General features: G+C 34.4%; 1 protein-coding gene across 6 annotated transcripts in view; it reads left to right on the plus strand.

Moving 5' to 3' along the window:
• The window catches only part of FER (FER tyrosine kinase), a 379,119-nt gene that overhangs the window by 24,810 nt on the left and 334,318 nt on the right, over positions 1-19,991 (plus strand). For all 6 annotated transcript variants that reach the window (XM_033110848.1, XM_033110846.1, XM_033110849.1 and 3 more), the window contains one exon: positions 18,277-18,544. In XM_033110848.1, coding sequence (XP_032966739.1) covers positions 18,338-18,544 — 207 coding nt within the window. In that variant the 5' untranslated portion in view covers positions 18,277-18,337. The remainder of the gene's footprint in view (positions 1-18,276; positions 18,545-19,991) is intronic.

The following is a 19,991-nucleotide window of genomic DNA, read 5'->3' on the forward strand; positions in this document are numbered from 1 at the left end:
TTATTCATCCAAAATTTATTGGCAATTTGCTTTTTCCTTCAAATTCTCTGAGGTTGCCAGAGATAAAGTTGTTTTTTCCAAGCTGTTTAGAAAGTATATCATTTCATCATTTTTCAATTGTGTTAAAATTTGTATACAATATTATATATCAGGTATACATTCTAATTTGATATTTGTGTACACTATGTAGTGTTCACCACTGTAAGTCTTGTTCAATCCATCACCATACAGTTGATCCATTTCACCCATTTTGCCCTTCCCCCATCCTCCTTCCACTCTAGTTCTCTGTATCCATGTTTGTTTTTGTTTTGTATGTGACTTAAAAAATATTTTTTTAGTGAAATCATCTGGTCTTTATTTGTCTTTCTTCTTCTTACTGAAAATTTCATTCTTTTCTATGGCCGAGTAATAATTCCATTTTATATATATTTATACACACACATACGTATATACACACACACATACATATTTTGGCTGTTGTAAATATTGCTGCAATGAACATAGAAGTGCATATGTCTTTTCAAATTAGTGTTTTCGTATTCTTTGGATAAACACCCATAAGTGGAGTAGCTGGGTTATGTAGTATTTGCACTCTTAATTTTTTGAGGAATCTCCATACTGTTTTCCATAGTGGCTGCACCAGTTTATATTCCTACCAACAGTGTGCAAACATTCCTTTTTTCTACATCCTCGCCAACAGTTGTTATTTCTTGTCTTTTTGATAATAACCATTTGAACAGGTGTGAGGTGATAGCTCATGGTGATTTTGATTTGCATTTCCCAGATAATTAATGATGTTGAACATCTTTTCATGTGCCTATTGACCATCTGTGTGTCTTTTTTGGACAAAGTGTCTGTTCATATTATCTACCTATTTTTTACTCAGGTTCTTTGTATTTTTGCTCTTGATTTATGTGAGTTCTTTGTATATATTGGACATTAACCCCTTGTTGGATATATGATTTGCAAGTATCTTCTGCCATTCAGTCGGTTACCTTTTCGTTTTGTTGATGTTTTCCTTCACTGTACAGAAGCCTTTTATTTTGCCGTAGTCCCATGTGTTTATTTTTGCTTCTGTTCCCCTTGCCTTTGGAGCCATATCCTAAAAAAACATCGCTAAGACCAGTGCTAAGGAGCTTACTGCCTATGTTTTCTTCCAGGAATTGTATGGTTTCAGGTTTTACATTCAAGTTTTTAATCCATTTTGAGTTAATTTCTGTGTATGGCGTGAGATAGCGGTGCAGTTTCACTCTTGTTTGTTGCTGTCCAGTTTTTTCAGTACCATTTATTGAAGAAACTGGTCTTTCCCCATTGTGTGATCTTGGCTCCTTTGTTGTAAATTACTTGTAGGATATATGTGGATTTTTTTCAGGGCTCTATTCTGTTCCATTGAGCTCTGTTTTTGTTTTTGTGCCAATATCATACTGTTTGATTACTTTAGCTTTGTAATATAGTTTGAAATCAGGGAGTGTGATACCTCTAGCTTTGTTCTTCTTTCTCAAGATTGGGTTGGCTATTTGGGGTCTTTTGTGGTTCCAATCAAATTTTTGAATTATTTGTTCTATTTCTGTGAAAAATACCATTGGATTTTTGATGGTGATTGCATTGAATCTGTAGATTGCTTTGGGTAGTATAGCCATTTTAACAATATTAATTTTTCTAATCTTTGAGAATGGAATATCTTTCTATTTATTTGCGTCTTTTTAAATTTCTTTCATTAATATCTTATAGTTTTCGGTGTACAGGTCTTTTACCTCCCGGGGTAAATTAATTCCTAGGTATTTTATTCTGTTTGATGCAATTGTAAGTGGAATCGTTTTCTTAATTTCTCTCCCTGATAGTTTGTTATTAGTGTATAGAAATGCCACGGTTTTCTGTATATTGATTTTTGTATCCTGAAACTTTACTGAATTCATTTGTTAGTGCTAACATTTTTTTGGTGGAGTCTTTAGGGTTTTCTATATACAGTATCAGGTCATCTGCAAAAAGTGACAGGTTTAGTTCTTCCTTTACAATTTGGATGGTTTTTATTTCTTTTTCTTGACAGTTTGCTCTGACCAGGACTTCCAATTCTATGATGAGTAACCGTGACAAGAGTAACCCAAGAGTAGGCATCCTTGTCTTGTTCTTGATCTTAGAGAAAAAGCTTTCAGCTTTTCATGGTTGAGTATTTTGTTAGCTGTGGGTTTTGTCATTTGGGTTTGCCTTTATTATGTTGAAGTACATTCCCTCTATATTTACTTTTTGAGAGTTTTTATCATAAATAGATATTGTCCAATGCTTTTTCTGCATCTATTGAGATGATCATATGATTTTTGTCCTTCATTTTGTTAATTGGTGTATTATGTCGATTGAGTTGCAGATGTTAAACCATCCTTACATCCCTGGAATAAATCCCACTTGATCATAGTGTATGATCCCTAAAATGCATTGTTGCATTTTTCTTGCTAATATTTTGTTTAGGAATTTTGCATCTATGTTCATCAGTTGTATTGGCTTGTAATGTTTTGTTTGTTTTGTTTTGTGGTGTTCTTGTCTGGTTATCAGGATAATGCTGAACTTATAGAATGAGTTTGGAAGTGTTCCCTCTTATTCGGTTTTTTGGAAGAGTTTGAGAAAGACAAATATTAAATCTTCATTTAGTGTTTGGTAGACTTCACCAGTGAAGTCATTTGGTTCTGGGCTTTTATTTGCTGGGAGGTAGTTATTTTATTTTATTTTATTTTTTTAAAATTACTGATTCAATCTCCGTACTAGTAGTAGGTCTATTCAGATTTTCTATTTTGTCATGGTTCAATCTTGGAAATTTGGGTGTTTCTAGGAATTTATCCATTTCTTATAGGTTGTGCAATTATTTGTTGTATAATTGTTCATAGTAGTCTCTTAAGATCTTTTGAATTTCTGTGGTATCCGTTGTAACTCCTCTTTCTGATTTTATTTATTTGAGTCTTCTCTTTTTCTTGGTGAGTCTAGCTTAAATTAAGGTCTGTTGATTTTGTTTATGTTTTCAGAGAGCCAGCAGTGTTTTTAAGTGGGGAGAGTCATATTTTGGTTTAGAGGAAAGGAAGAAAGTGTTAGTGAAGAAGTGACTGGATGGTGTAGGGACATCCATGAAGTGTTTCTTTCCTTTTGCTCCAGCCAGGTTTAGATGATACTTCTGTGCTTGTACTAACTTTGTACAGGGATTTTTTGTAGCAATTATTGTTATAGGTGTTAGAATAGCTTCTCCTCTAATTAGCTCCCTGAAGTTGCAACCAGTATTTTTTATCTCTGTGTACTCAAGACTTCATTCAGGGCCAGGCTTGTTATAGACATTTAATAAATACTTTCTGGATGAATCAACAAATGAATGAATGAAAGCTTTTTTCTAAGACATAGAGCAAAAAACCAAAGATTCCTTTGCTGGGTAACCACAGTAATGGTTGGACCTGTGGTTAGACCAATTCATTGTTGAGGTGCTTAGTCAGAACTACAATTAGTTCAGGAGCCTGGGATGTAGAACAGGGATGAAATTGTTCAGTGGAAACCAGAAGCATTCTAATGAGTGGAAATACATTGGAATATTTTACACAGAAGTAACTATCATGATGTAAATACCTTTGTCATTTTCTAAATAAAAATAATTCAAATGCATTTGAAGGAGAGATAATTTTTAATATAAACATTCTATCTGTGAAATTTGATTTTTATCTTCTTAATCCTCAATCTTAAAAAAACTCTGGATATTTTTCTCTTATATCTTTTTTACATTATAAAATGAATACATGCTTATGATAAAAATGCAAACTAGAGGTACATAAAGTAGAAAGTGGCGTTTTTTCCCCCATTATTCCAAGTTTTACTCTTTAGAGGAAGTTAATGATAAAAGTTTGATGTGTATCAATTTGGGCTTAAAAATATAAATATATATATATATATATATATATATACACATAAATTATATTTATACATATATATATTCAAGAACACACATGTTCATGTTTGTATAATTTTCAAAATACGATCATTTGATATACATGTTTCAAAATTTGCTTTTCCTGCTTATCTCTTGATTTCTACTTACTTTCCTTGTAATTCCAAAATTTGTTAGACGACAGAACTAGCAGAGAGAAACAGTCAGAAAGCAGAGCAATCAAATGTATGAGGAGATAAAATTTAAAAAACTCATGTTAAGGAAAACACCTGCTAGTTTTTATTGCTGTAAATACTATTTGTTAATTTAGAAGTACTTCTTTTGGACTTGCTTAATCTATATGAAATTAAACAAGTAATCATTTTTCATATAATGCATTTTAGAATAAACACGTAAAGGATAATTAGGTCAGAACTTTAAGATTTATTGAGTACATCTATGGGTGTATACCCACATGCCTGATGTGTGAGAAACATGAGGATATAATCTTGAAAAGGACACTGTCGTTACCGAGAGCTATGACGACAGATTGCAGAGGTAGAGGAGGCTGCCTAGAGGAGGTGATCTGAGCACAATTTTGAAATACTAGTAAGAAATACTAGTAAGAAATACTAGTAAGAGTTAGCTAAGCTTTTAAAAACATGGCCAGGAAGAATGAACAAGGATTGGATCATAGTTGGAGGTTGTTAGTACACGTGTAGAAAGACAGAAAGTCAAGGGAAGTCAGTTGATTCAGTAAGTCTGGGGAAAGAAGTGGAGCCCCAGGTTGCCTGGGGAGTCTAGGCTATGTCTGTTTTCCTGGCATAAGAAAGAATAGCATCCCTTTCATACTTAAAAGTATCCTAGTTCTGGATGATAAGTGTCATGGTCACCTTAGAAGAGAGAGAAGATAGGTGGAACTGATACGTTTTAAGGAATATAATTTGATCATTGGGTGGCTGGAGATCTCTTTGAGGTCTCTTTGAGGTTACGACTCCAGAGAGATGGAACGTGGTAGGTTATGACCTAAAACTAGAATATAAAATTTACCATTGCAGAGATGACACAGTTTTGGGTTCAGGCTATGGGCAACAGCAAGGGCAGTTGAAATGGAGTTGGATCAAATGGGTCTTTGGAGAAGGGAAAGACTAGAGGTTAAAATCTCCATGGAGGAAGATAAGAGTTGGGTGAGAGAATAAAATCTGGGGGCAAGTGGAGATTGAGGGCAAGATTTGGAGACACATAATAGCTAGGTGAGATAGGACTTGGTAAAACTGAATGGTGCAAATTTCAAAGGAGACGAGATTTTATTTAATAAGTTTGGAAGAGCAGTGATTTGGAAATGGCACTAAGGAATCAGGATAATGTAACCTATCACCCCCATCCCCCAGCTTCATGGATATGGGTGGTGGAATGCAGGGGAGGTATAGCCTCCACCTGTGTTTTTGGGGAGCCAGGTTTCAGATAGGGTAAGGAGTTGAAGGTTCGAGATTTAGGGAAGTTTATTTACAAACTGAATCGAATTGTAGAAGGACAATTTGGGAAGAAAACACGTTTGATAGGGCATAAGTAGAGACAGGATGGGGTGGGAGTGGAAATTAGGCCTTGCCTTTTGGGGAAAGAGTGAATTACACGAAAAAAGCCAAGAATGGAACTTACTTTCCTCCGGCATACAGACTTTCAGGTTTGTCTGATCTGGGTTCCCGGAGAAGTTGTCTCATTGCAGTGTAGGGACTGGCTTTGCCTTGGTTCGTTTAACTTATTACTGATGGAACGTTGATGGTTGCCATTCTGCTAGTGTATGCCTTTAAGGAACCTTTTGACAGTACACATAGGGATTTTGAAATTGTATTGACTTCTCCTCACATTGTTATTCTCTTTGAAGGAGACAAAAGTTGTTTGGCCTTAATTTAAAACTGAGCTCTTTTATAATAATCGATCATATAAAAAGAGTAAAAGGTTAAGAGGTGTCTAAATAACAGTTATATTTCTAGAATTTAGGGCATGTAAGATCGTATGCCTTGTGGCCATATCTAATCTTTTAAACTTTTTGTTTCCCTGTTTTCCTTCAAATTCGCCATGTTTCACAAACATGTTCCTCATTTTTCTACCTGTGTATCCTTGCTCATGATTCAACTTTTACTTAGAAAGCAACCCTCCCCCATCACTTCCTTTTCTATGGTCTTCTTGTGTGGGTGCCCTTTCTCTCATGCTCTATTAGCAATGACTGCTTTTTAATGCATCTCTCCAAAGCGGGACACATTAAATACTTTATCTCATCTGACCTTCACAACAACCCTGCAAAGTAGGTATTACTATCCCTCTTGTAAAGATTAGAAAACTGAGTTTCCAGGAAGTTAATTAAAAAATAGAGTTATACAGCTATTAAATCGTAGCACTAGGATTTCAACCCAGGACTGTTTCCAAAGCCACCTCCTGCTTACACCTTTGCAGACAGACAAACAGGTACGTGAGCTCCTTTCGTAAGTATCCCTCAAGGCTTATGGAGACGTTCTTCTTCTTCTTCTGTTTTTTTTTAATTAAAATCCCCCCCCACTTTAATGAAATATAATTGGCATCTAACATTGTGTAAGTTGAAGTTGTACTGTGATGATTTGATATATGTATATATTATAAAATGTTCTCTTCTTAGTAGAGTTTTGAGTCTTCTACTTTGTGCTTTTTTCTTTCTCTGTGACTTTGTAGCACTTTGTACCTCATGCTTTTATTTTTGTGAATTGCTCCCTGATGGCCTTTAGAAATGCTGTGCATATTTCCTGTGTTTCCCCACTAAGCCTATAACCAATTTGTATATTTAAACCTGTTGACTTCTACGGCATTTGTTTCTAGGTTTGTCACGCCAATCGGTGTGAATTTATTGAGACTAGGAACTGTAATCTTACGGGTCTTGCTATGCCTAGCCCCGAGAAATACACCTAACAAATAGATGCTCAATACATGCTGCTGAACAGATTTTGAATGAATTGTATCATCATTACCTATTTCTTTTTAATACACTGTAAAGTGCAGGCAGTAACCCAGATTTTATTTATCTTTGTATCCTTAACAGTATCTCTCCCATGGTTACCCAATAAATAACCTGTTGATTTATATGAATACTTTAAAACAAAGAAAAAAGACTTCTGTTAATAATTCTGCTCTCCCTAAATAATTTTAAATGTCAGTATTTTCAAATACACTTTTTAAAATAAAATAAGTTAATTTAAAAGCAAGCATGTTTCTTAAGTTTATAGACTTGCACAGGTTTTTTTTCGGTTTTCTCTCAGTAGAACACCATCATCCATTAATTCTTTTCCAATAGGCTGTCCAATCCAGTGCTGTTTCAGTTGAATTGAATTTCTTTTAAATTAAGCTGGAAGCAACATTTTAAAATAAAGACAGCATAGGAGGAGTTTTAAGTACTGTATCTGTAAGGTGGCCAAGGTCAGCACATATTAACTGGTAATGAATGATGTCTTCATAGTATAACGTTGATGACTGTTCATTCCTGCCTGTTTAACTGCTTCTGAAATAGCACCTCACTTTATTCATATGAGTCAGTTTTTTGGTTTGTAACTGTGGTTATTACTTGCATACTCGGTGGCTTTTTGTGACTTTGTTTCTATCTTCCTGCAGGCAGCTTAATATTTTGTTAAAATAGAGTCACAGTTTCTGACTTCTGTGACTCTATTAAAGCTTATAAAAGGTAAGAAATACTGTTAGATAATTATTTTTGTACTTTAACTGGTTAATGACTTTATAGTCTTTATCAATGAACAAACATATTCTGATAAAGTAACTTGAACCACAAAGTGATTCTGATGGGTTTTATTAGTCAAGGATTATAAATTCAAACTCTATTGAATTTCTGCTAGTTTGTGAGAATATCTGGTAGGGGAAGACTGAATGATTTCCTGTTTCAAATACATAGGTTTTATTCACTTATTTGCTGATTTTTCTAAATAAGCATATATTTAGTGGTATATTTCAGTCTCTTTGTCAATGTTAAAATAAAGGAAATAATTAAATATTATCTATGTTATAAGCCATTATCTGTGTTAAAGTAAATCAGCCTTACTTTAAAAATAATATTCAATACATATTAAACTTTATTTATACCATATAAAAACAATATTTGCATGTACGTGGAGAATATAAAAGTTGTCAGTTTTGGAGCCACAAGTTGAAAAACAGGAGACATTTTAGGACAATTAGTTATATATACCCTTATACTTATAAGAAATACCACGGGAATCCTAGCCTAACAAGGAAACTAGTTATCTGTTTTATACTTTGCTATTAATATCTTACATTTTTGTTTGTGTTTACAGATCTATTTTATGCAAAATGAACTTCTAATTTTTGAAAACATAGCAATTAAAATGGTTCTTTTAAAGTTTTTAATAACTCTTTGTGGTGAATTGAAAACTTCACATAACTCACTTGATCTTAAATACTAAACTGAATCCACTACATAACATAGATTTATATGAATCTAAAGAGTTAATAGGTTATTATGATTTTTACTAGTTTCACTCTTTAAAAGATGTTATTTAAAAATAGGCATCTTTGCTAATAACATACGTGCCCTCTGTTTCTACCTGATTTGTACTTTCCATTAAATAAAAGAAATTTTTATTTAAAAATCTCATTTACAAATCTTTTATAAAATGGATTTAGTCTTGCAATTATTTATAATAAATTGAATATCTATTGTATTCTTGGTAGTAATTTAGGCATCAGTGGTACAAAGATGAAAATTCCATGATGTTCTGATTTCCATGTGGCTCATGTTTAATGGGAGAAATATATCTGAATAAATAGTTAAACTATATTATGAGAAGTGTTATATTAATTAATAATACGTACATGATCCCTGAGATCCGAAAAAGGGAACACCTACGTCAGCCTGGCATGGTTGTGGTTGTGGGGATGGTCAGAGAAGGTTTCACAGAGAATATAACTTTAAAGTTTAGTTGTTGATAATTCTCTAGGTGGACAAAGGGAGGAAAGACATTTAGACTGAAGGAATAACATCTGCAACGGCAAAGAGAGGTATGATTAGGAGACATTTAAGGAACCATAAGTAGTAAGGTATGGTACTGTTGCTGAGGGGGAAAGGTTGTCTGGGCTGGCTTTGATTACCAGGCAAAGGAGTTTGAATTTTAACCTGTAGGTTAGGGTTGTAAAATTAATACCTAGAATTATAAGTAATAATAAAAGTAATACCTAATATTACTAAGCATCCTAAAGAATGAAGAGTGCAAAGTGGAGACCATGAGGGCATGGGAGAATGCATGCATAAGGCTGTGTAGCTTCACCAGTTAATTCATTTAACAGATTTTTTTATTGTCTACTATATGCAAGGCACTGTTTTAAGCACTGGAGATATGGTGGGAGAACAGAACAGAACAGAGTAATTCCCTGCCTGATTGGAACTTACATTACAAATCAGTTTGATATAACCCATGCCCCCATCCCGTCTCTCTGTGTAATTTTTGGCTACATCATGGCGGTATAATTTCCTTGCAATTTCTTTTCATCTTCCTCGTGGTTAACATAGGTAAAAGTAACTCTGTCCTATTACTTCTAGAAGAATGTGGCTGAATTTATGACACTCCATATTATTGTTCTTCCTCTGAGCTATAGTTTGAGGTCTGGGCATTACTTCTTTTTAAAATTGAAATTTCTATTTAGGTCATTGTAGATTAACATTCAATTGTATGAAATAATTATCCCCTGCACACTTTATACAGTTTTCCCAAATGGTAACATTTTGCAGGACTGTAGTATAATATGCTTAACCAGGATATTAACCTTGACAAATCTACTCATCTTATTCATATTTCTTCACTTTTAATTTTATTCATTTGTTGTGTGTGTATGAAGTTCAATACATTTTTTTATAGGTCTAAGTTCATGTATCCACCACTACCATCAAGGTACTAAACAATTTAGACACTGCTAGAATCCCTTGTGTTCCCCTTTTATAACCACGTTTAACCTCCTCTTCCTCTTTGCAGGCTCTAAATCCTAACAACTCCTAATCTGTCCTTTTCCCAAAATTTTGTCATTTCAGGAATGTTATATAAGTGGAATCATCCAGTATGTCATTTTTTGGAATTGGCTTTTCTCATTCAGCAGGATTTTCAAGTTGTTGCCTATATTAATAGTTTGTTCCTTTTTTAGTTTTGGTAGTATTCCATGGTATGTATTCACCTGTTGAAGGATCTCTGGGCTGATTTCAATTTCTGGCTATTACAAATAAAGCTGCTATGAACATTTGTGTTTAGGTTTTGTGTGGACATATGTTTTCATTTTTCTGACATGAATATCCAAGGGTGCAATTGCTGGGTCATAGTAGCTGAATGTTTAGTTTTATAAGAAAAAAGAGCGGCTGTACCATTTTATCTTTTGACCAGGAACAAATGAGTGATCCAGTTTTTCCACATTCTCAAAAGTGTTTCGTCATCATTATATTTTATTTTCACCATTCTAGTAGGTGTGTAGTGATAGCTCATTGTGGTTTTAATTGTATTTCTCTTATGGCTAATGATGTGGAACATCTTTTCATGCGCTTATTTGCCATTTTTATATCCTTTTCTGTGAAATGTTTGTTCATGTCTTTTGGTCATTTTCTAGTTAGATTGTTGTTATTGCTTTTAATTTTAATTTTGAGAATTCTTTTATATTCTAGATACAAGTCCTTTGTCAGATATGTGGTTTGCAAATATTTTCTGCTAGTCTATAGCTTGTCTTTTTATCCTTTTTACATGGCTTTCATAGGGCAAAAGTTTTTACTTTTGATGAGACCTAATTTATCAGTTTTTCCTTTTATGGGTTGTTTTTTGTATCAAGTCTAAGAACTCTGCCTAGCTTTAGATCCTGAAGAGTTTCTCCTGCTCCCCCCCGCCGCCGGAAGTTTTGCAGTTTTGTGTTTACATTTAAGTCCATGATTCTCTCTAGTTAATTTTTGTGTAAGGTGTTAGATTAAGGTTTTTTGTCTTTTTTCCTGGTGCGGGGGGGCAGGGTAGTGGTTAGCTATCCAATTATTCCATTTGTTTAAAAGACTGTTTTCCCTCCATTGAATTGCTTTTGGACATTTGTCAAAATGCAGTTGAGCATATTTGTGTGGGTCTATTTCTGCGTTCCCTATTCTGTTCCATTGAACTATCATCTATATCCTCTACCAATACATCACTGCCTTGGTTTCCTGAGCTATACAGTATCTTACTCACCAAGATGGACACATGTATTTGAATACTCTTTCAGCCCCACTCTCTTTCTTTTCTTCTTCTGGCACTCGGATATTAGAAATGTTGGATCTTTTGTTATTGTCCCACAGGTCCCCCAGGCTTTGTTCTTTTTTTTTTTCTTTTTCACAGTCTGTTTTCTCTCTGTTGCTAGGATTGGTTGAATTCTTTTGTTCTTTTGTTCACTGATTGTATCCTGTGTCGTCTCCACTCCAACATTGAGTCCATCTTGTGAGTTTTTAATGCCTGTTATTGCATTTCTTTTTAGTTCTTTAATTTCCATCTTGTTATTTTTATAGCCTCTATTCTTTGCTTAAATTTTCTATTTTTACATTTAAGAGAATTTGTAATTGATTAATGAAGCATTTTTATGCTGGCTGATTTAAAACCCTTTACAGATAATTCCAACATCTGATTCAACTTGGTGTTGGCATTAGTTGTCTCTTCTCATTCCAGTTGTGGTTATTCTTGCTTCTTGGTATGACAGGTCATTTTTGGTTGAATCCTAGGTATTTTATTTATTGTGTTATGATACTCTGGGGGCTGTTTCAGTCTTTTATTTTCATAGGCACGCTGTGTAGGTTTAACATGCAGGTCTTGGCCTATTTTTATGGGCTGTGGTTCCAATGACAGTTTAATTTTCAGAGTCTTTTTGCTGTTCTTTTGGTTTGCTTTGTTTATCTGGTACCACTAGGGCTTCTACTAATTCCTGCTGGTGCTGCTTGAGGGAGTAGAAGATGTTTCTCTTAGGCTGAGCTACTAGATCTGTGGTGGGGAACAAGTGACATAGGATTTCCTTACAGTGCCCCTCCTGCCCTGATGTCTCTGGGCAGGAGAGGAGAGTCGTGAACCCCTGGAGCGCAAGGAGCTTCCTGGACTGGTCCTCTTGCTAAAGCTGGGTCCCTCTTGCCTGTTCTATCTGCCTGCTCTGGTGTCCCTGGGTGGGGGTGGGGGAGCAGGAGATCCTCGGTCTGTGGGGACAAGAGGCTTCTGACCTGGCTGCTTGCTATAGCTGGGTCTCTCTTGCTGCTTCTTCCTGCCTGGTTTGGTTTTATTTTTTGGTAGAAAAGGGGATTCTCAGGACTAGCAGGAAGGAGAGTGCTTCCCCTGGCTGTTTATTGTTCGTAAGGCTCATAATCATTCTCCCTTGCTGGTGGTGTCTGGCTTGCCCAGTGGTGTCAGAGGTGCTCCTGTTAGGTCCTGGGAGAAGTCGGCCTACATGGGCTGCCTTTTGTTACTAGACTGGAGGTTGGGGAAAGTCTGGTCGGGGTGACGGTCTACTGTGGGAGGAGCGGGACACAAGACATGCTGCCCCTGTGCTGTTCTTCCCGTCCTAGGGCCAAAGGAGTTTGCCTTCTCTGCACCTTTCAGAGTTCTTCCTTGGTTGTCTCTTACACTATTTCCAGTGTTTGTAGTTGTGTTTTGTGGAGTGGAGCCGGGGAAAATGGTCTATGGCATCGTGTCTGGACCAGAAGTTGGGTTTCCCTTTTAATTTTTGTTTCTTTGTCATGTGAGCATGGAAGTAGAGGGACGGGGAGACACTGACTGGGGCCGAGTGGGCTTTGTTGGGGGCCTGGGGTTTACTCTCTGTTCTCCACTAAACATCTGTACTCCTGGGTTTCATTTCATATCCCAGTTCCTCACAGAGCCCCGGAAATGGCTAGCCGAGGCCAGAGACCCTCCCTGCCTTTTCTAAGGTTCTGTCCCGGAACACAGAGTCTTCTCGCTCACATCTTTTCTTGACTTTCCCTAGGTTGGCCCATTCACTCTCTGCGTGCTTCATTTCACGGTGGCGCATCTAATGGGAATTCTCAGAACTTTGTTAACTCTTTATCCTCAGCATGTCTTATGGAAGTTTGGACACACTGCCATGATGTCTAGAGCACCAGAATTGTCTCTTTTTCCTTTGACACCATGCTGTAAAACTTGTGACACATAGTTGTAATGCTTTATTTGCTGATGATATCTTTACCTTTTTGGTTTCTCTTAAAAACAATTTTTTGTTCCTTTAACTTGTTATTGGTTGGAGCTTCTGAGGTACTGTTTCACTATACCAACTTTACCCCAAAATTCGAATAATGACTTTTTTGCAGTTTTCACATCTCCCTCTGACATTTGACGTAGCTAATATCTTCTTTTTCATCCTGGCATCTGTAACTCTGTCAGAGATCTCACATTCTTTTCCTTCCTTCATCTCTGTTCTTTGTTTGGCCTCTCCTCCTCCCATTCCTCAATTGACAGATTCTCATGGGTTTTGTCCTTGATTCTGCTTTTCTGTCAACATTCAGTCTGTTGGTTTTATCTCTAACCTTTAAAAAATTGACTCTCTCTAATTTGGATCTTTAGCCTTAATATTTTACTTCCTACTGAAGTGAATGTGTTTTCTTTAAAGTATCTCCATATTCTCAATCTTTCATATCTACTGATACTGTCATCATTTCTAATTAAAGCCTTGAAGTTGTCATTGGGTTGTCTCTCTTTTGTTCCCTAAATCCATTCATCAGGACAAGGCTCTTTTCATCTTAATTCTCAATGACATTGTCAATTATAGATCCTCATTTCTCAGGCTATATCACTATAAAAGCTTATTACTTTGCCTTCTTGTGTTTTATTTTATGTGTTTTTTCTCTTCAAGCTATTCTATGCGTAGTTTCCAGATTAAAATTGATCTCTCTTTTTATTGAACTATAACATACATGTAGAAAAGTGCATAAATCACACACAGGTGCTCACCTCAGCGTGATGAAATTTTACAAACTGAACATACTTGTGTAACTAACATCAGCAAATTAATAATTTTAAAAAATCACATTCATGACCTTGTTATTTTGCCTTAAAAATCAATTAATTCAAGGAGTTTGAGACTTACTAATTTTCTTAACAGTGGAATAGCAGGAATTAAGCTGGCATGCCATTTCCTACTGCTTGTTACATATAGCTTGATTTTGGAGACCTTGCTTTCTTTACTTCCCCTCATATTCACTTTATTTTTTGCCTCATACTACTTTTACTTCCTGAAATACATTTCCCTTTTGACTTTGTATAATCTAAATCATGGTTATTATTCCAATGCTAGCTCATATCTTGCCATTTTCTGGGCTAGTCAAGCTTTAATTGTTTTTTTTTTTCTTTTTCTCTTCAAAAATTCTTTAATTAATTAATTTTTTAATACGTAATATCAGTATATTCACTTAGAACAAAATTCAAATGTACAAAAGGGTATTCAGTGAAAAGTCTCCCTCCCAATCCTATGCCCCAGCCACTGTGTGTTCTTTTGGAAATATTTTTATGCAATTACAAACAAAATGAATTTCTGTTATTGTTCATTCTTTTTACACAATACCAAGTTCTGTATCTTACTCTTTAAAATGAGTAGTTCTTAATGATAGTGACAGATGAATACATAAAATGTTTCCTCATTTTTTTTTTGGGCTGAATAATATTCCACAGCACGAATATACTATGATCAGGACTACCACATATGGTTGTGAAAGTTGGACACTGAACAAATTCTCAGAGACTATGATTTGAATGGTACTCCCTATAATTAATTCAGTTATAATCAAATGAAGCAGCCTTGATTCTAATTTAATTAATCAATTTCTTTTGATAGATACTAGTTCCAGGTCTCCTTTTTTGTTATTTTCAAACACTACTGAAATGAAGTCTTATAAACGTCATTTGGCATCTATGGGGACATTATCTGTAAGATACTATTCTCTTAAATCCTAAAGTATTTATAAGCTCCCCCAATTCAACAGTTAGGCATAGTCTTAGTTTATTATAGAATTGTTTAGTTTTTTAATTTTATTACTTGTCATTCGTGAAAGAGTGGTACCATATATTAAATTACTTTATACTCACCTAGAATATCGGTGTGTATAAGTAAGCACTTAGGATGGGCTGGAGTATTTCTCAGATCGCTTCCAGATTCTGCTTCCTGTTTTATTTTTCTGAGCTCTTCACAGTCCTTGTGAATTTCTGATAATGGAAGGAAAAAAGTACTGTCAAAGCTTAGACCAGAGCTAGATGTATTTAGAAGCAGTATTTATCTGAAGTACTGAATGAAATGAACTACAATCTCAGATATAGTTAAAAATAAAGAGTACAATGTTTCACCTTTTTTTGGCCTCAAACAATGTTCCTTATTCTTTCATTGAAAACCTGTATGAGATAGAGTATATCTTCACTGAGACTTAGTTGTAGGTAAAAAAACAGAAAAGTATTCATTGTAAATTTTTGTGACCCATAAGGATATAGTATATCAAAGTAAAAATTTAAAAGCTACTATATACAAAGTGAGAAAACTGAAATTATTCTACTGTATATTAAAGTGACTTGTCCATTACTTTATATTGACTTATTTATGTTAAAGTCCATTTAGTGTCCTGTATGAAACTTTGATCAAGTGTCGTTTACCCGTACCTTTTTTCCCTGTTTACTTGTTTGCTGCTAGATCATAAAACTGGACAGTTTTCAGCTGGGGAAAAATTGTACTTTGTTCTCTATTTGGAAAACTCACATTTTTACCATCTTTTTAGATGATATCACTGAGCTTAGAAAGATAAACCTCTTCTCATTTTTCTGTATAGCTGTGAGGATCTCAGCTGAATTAACAAGAAATTGACTTTTGGTATGGATGAGCCAGAACTAAACATAAAAAGTGTTTTTTTCATGTCTTCTAATTGGCTCTGAAAGATTCACTGACTGAAATTCTAGGAGGCTGGAGAGCAAAATAAATTCTATCATACTATATATCTTACTATAATTTTCCAGGACTTATAGTAAGCAAGCAGAATATTTTGGTGAAGTTTCTGCTGACTGACCTAGGATGATCATGGTAAGCTATAGTGATTTTTGAGAACAACTTACTGAAATATAACTCACATGCTGAAGCCCATTTAAACTATACAATTCAGTGATTTTTAATCTGTTCAGAGTTGTGCAAACATTATCACAATCAATTCTGAACATTTTCATCATCCCAAAATGAAATCCAGTACCAATAAGCAGTCACTCTTCCTGTCTTCCCAAATTTGCCAGCCTTAGGCAACCACCAATCTACTTTCTGTCTATAAATTTTGGACATTTCATATAAACAGATCATAGATTATATCAGTCTTTTGATTCTGGCTTCTTTCACATAGCATAATGTTTACAAACTTTTTCCATGTTGTAGCTTGTATCAATACTTCATTCCTTTTTATTGCCAAATAATATTTCATTGTATGGATTATCCATTCATCAGTTGATGGACATTTAGATTATTTTCACCTTGTGGCTATTATGAATAATTCTGCTTGAACATTCATGTACAAGTTTTTGTATGGACACGTTTTCATTTATCTTGGGTATAACAGGGGTGCCAAAAAGATGCATACACATGACATATATTCATCTTTTGTTGTCAGTATATATTGACTATTACAATTTTAGCACAGTTTTTTCTTTTCTTAAAATGTATATGCATTTCTTGGCACCCTCTGTATACTTAACAATGTAATTTCTGGGTCATATGATAACTCTGTCTTTAACTTTTGCGGAACTGCCCAATTCACATTTCCACCAGCAGTATATGAGGTTTCTAATCTCTGTCTCCAACACTTGATATTATCTGTCCTTTTGGTTATAGACGTACAAATGATATGAAGTGGTATCTCATTGTGGTTTTGATTTGTATTTTTCTAATGGCTAATGATTTTGAACATCTTTTCATGTGCACATTGGACATTTGTAAATCTTTTTGGAGAAATCTCTATTCAGATCGTTTGCCCGTTTTTGATTGGTTTGTCTTTTTATTATTGGATTGTCAGATTTCTTTATATACAAGTATCCTGCATAGAAGTGCCTTTCTTATATTATTTCCAAATATTTTCTCCCATTCTGTGAGTTATCTTTTCACTGTTTTTGATGGTGGCCTTTGAAGTACAGAAGTTTTTAATTTTGATGAAATCCAATTTATATATTTTTGTTTTGTTGCTTGTACTTTTGGCATTGTACCTAAGAAATCATCACCTGAGCCAAGGTCATGAACAGTTACTGTTTTCTTCTGAGGTTTTATAGATTTAACTCTGATATTTAGATCTATGATCCTCTTAAAGTTTATTTTATGTATATATTCTAATGAAGGAATTCTACTTCATTCCCTTGCATGTAGAAATCCAGCTGCATTATTAGTTGAAAAGACTTTTTCCCCCATTGAATAGACTTGACATCTTTATAGAAAGTCATTTAACCATAAATGTGAGGATTTATATCTAGACCCTCTATTTGTTTCATTGATGTCTGTGTCTATCCAAATGCCACATTGTCTTGATTACTGTAGCTTTTCAGTAAGTTTTGAAATCAGGAAGTTTTCTTTTTCAAGATTTATTTATTTATTTATTTATTTATTTATTTATTTATTTATTTTTGCTATTCTGGCTTTCTTGAATTTCTGTATAAATTTTAGTAGTAGCTTGTCAATTTCTGCAACAAAAAGAGCTAGCTTAGATGTTAATATTATTGGGTTAAACTTGTAGAACAAATTGGAGAATATTGCCTTCTTAAGTCTTTAGGATCCATGAACATGAATCTTTCCAGTTATTTAGGTATTCTTTAATTTCTTTTAACAAATGTTTTATAGTTTTAAGACAAGTTTTGCATTTATATCGCAAAATTTGTTTCTCAATAATTTATTTTTTGATGCTGTTGTAAATAGAATTGTTTTTAAATTTCATTTTGGATTAATCATTTCTGGTGTATAGAAATACAATTGATTTTTGTATATTGATCTTCTGCCCTGTAATCTTATTTATTTATTCTAATAAAAGTTCTAATACTTTTTTATTGCATTTGTTAGGATTTTCTATATACAATGTCAAATATAGTCACTGGTAATATAGTTTTACTTCTTCCTTTTCAATTTTAATGGAAGTTATTTTATTTATTTCATTGTACTGGTGAGAACTTCAAATACATGTTGAGCAGAAGCAGTGAGAGTGGATATCCTCATCTTGTTCCTGATCTTTGCAATGAAAACATTCAGTTGTAATGATTTTTTATAACCCTTCAACTACTGAGGCATAACTTTGCTTTGAAGACTAATTTTCTTTTGAGTTAAGTTATTTTTTTTTCTGTTTACATACACAGATATGTGCTGACTAGAAGGCTCGCTTGTGCAGTGTGGAGGATAAGACAGTGCCTTACAAAAATGGGGTTTGGGAGTGACCTGAAGAATTCACATGAAGCTGTGTTAAAATTGCAAGACTGGGAATTACGGTTACTGGAAACAGTGAAGAAATTTATGGCCCTAAGGATAAAAAGTGACAAAGAATATGCATCTACTTTACAGAACCTTTGTAATCAAGTTGATAAGGAAAGCACTATCCAAATGAATTATGTCAGCAATGTATCCAAGGTAAGAGGAATAATTTCATCATTTGTTATGTATAGTATCATAATTGTGCTTAAGGCAAATAGATCATACTACATATGTTATAAACCTATGTTATGTGCCTTTGTGTAGTGTGCAGTGTTCTTCATGTTTCTTGGGCTAGGGGTTGTTGACCTTAGATTTGTGGATTTACAATTTTCATCAACTTTAGGAAAATATCAGCCATTATTTTTTCAAAAAAATTTTTTTTAATCCTCCCTCTTTCCTCTTCAGGGAGTCTGATACATATTTGGCTGTTTGAAGTTTATTGATACTTTTTATTTATTTTTCTGTCTTCTCTCTGAGTTTCATTGTGGTTAGTTTCTATTGCTATGTCTTCCATTTCACTTCTCTTTTTGGCTCTTGCCTTTAGGTAACACCAGAATATGTGTAATCTAGAGTGAATTTATTCCTCTACTAAGGCAAGAACCTTCTTAGTGCTCAAAGGGTGCTCTTCAATTTATGAGGTTTTGCACTCTGACTGTTGGGACCTAGCGTGATTCCATGACTCCATGTGAGCTCTAGATAGTGTTCCCTTATGGGTGGGTTATTTCCTTGGCACAGAGTAGTTTCCTCACAGCCTTGAGTTGATCAGTACTTAGCTATTAGGTTGGTGCAAAACTAATTGCGGTTTTTGCAATTGTTTTTAACCTTTTCAAGCGCAATTACTTTTGCACCAACCTAATCAAGGGGGTTGTCTTTTGCAGTTCACCCGAGTTTTTTCTTCATGCAGCTCTCTCCTCTCTAGTGCTTTGTCCTTATCTCTTCTCCAGTACCCTGACTACCGTTGTGTTTCAGTGCTCTGAATTTAGTCTCTTTAACTTACAGAAATTAATGAGTCCTGCATGGCTCTTTCTCCCTGGGCGGTGGCCTGAACATTTTCTCCATTCAGTAAACTGGGATAATCTTAGGGCTCAGGGATTTGTTTACAGTCTGTCAGGGGTCACTGTCCTTCTTTGAATGGTGTCCAGTGGCTTGAATGCTGTTGTGACAAACATATTTTGTTCAGTGTTTAGTTGTTTTAGTCAGGAGGATAAAACAGTTCCTGTTTCTCTATCTTGAGTGGAAGCAGAAGTCTTGCAACTAGTGATTTTTATGTCCTTATTTTAAAAAAAAAGTGCACACCAGAGTTTCAAGGATAGAACAAATATTCCCCTGTGCTCTTCATTCTAGTCATTAATTGTCAACATTTTGTCATATTTGCTCTCTTTCTCTGTCTCTCTTTCTCTCTCTCTGTTATATATATATTTTATATTCTCTATATGTTTATTATATATAATATGTATTATATATAATATATTATATATAATATACAACTATATATAGTATAATAAATATTTAATATGCATTTATTATATATATATAATATTTTTCCTGAATGATTTTCAAGTTAGTTGACAACATCATTCCCCTTTATCTGTAAATATTTAAG

The sequence above is a fragment of the Rhinolophus ferrumequinum genome, chromosome 7, assembly GCF_004115265.2.
Source record: "Rhinolophus ferrumequinum isolate MPI-CBG mRhiFer1 chromosome 7, mRhiFer1_v1.p, whole genome shotgun sequence".
Classification (NCBI taxonomy): Eukaryota; Metazoa; Chordata; class Mammalia; order Chiroptera; family Rhinolophidae; genus Rhinolophus; species Rhinolophus ferrumequinum.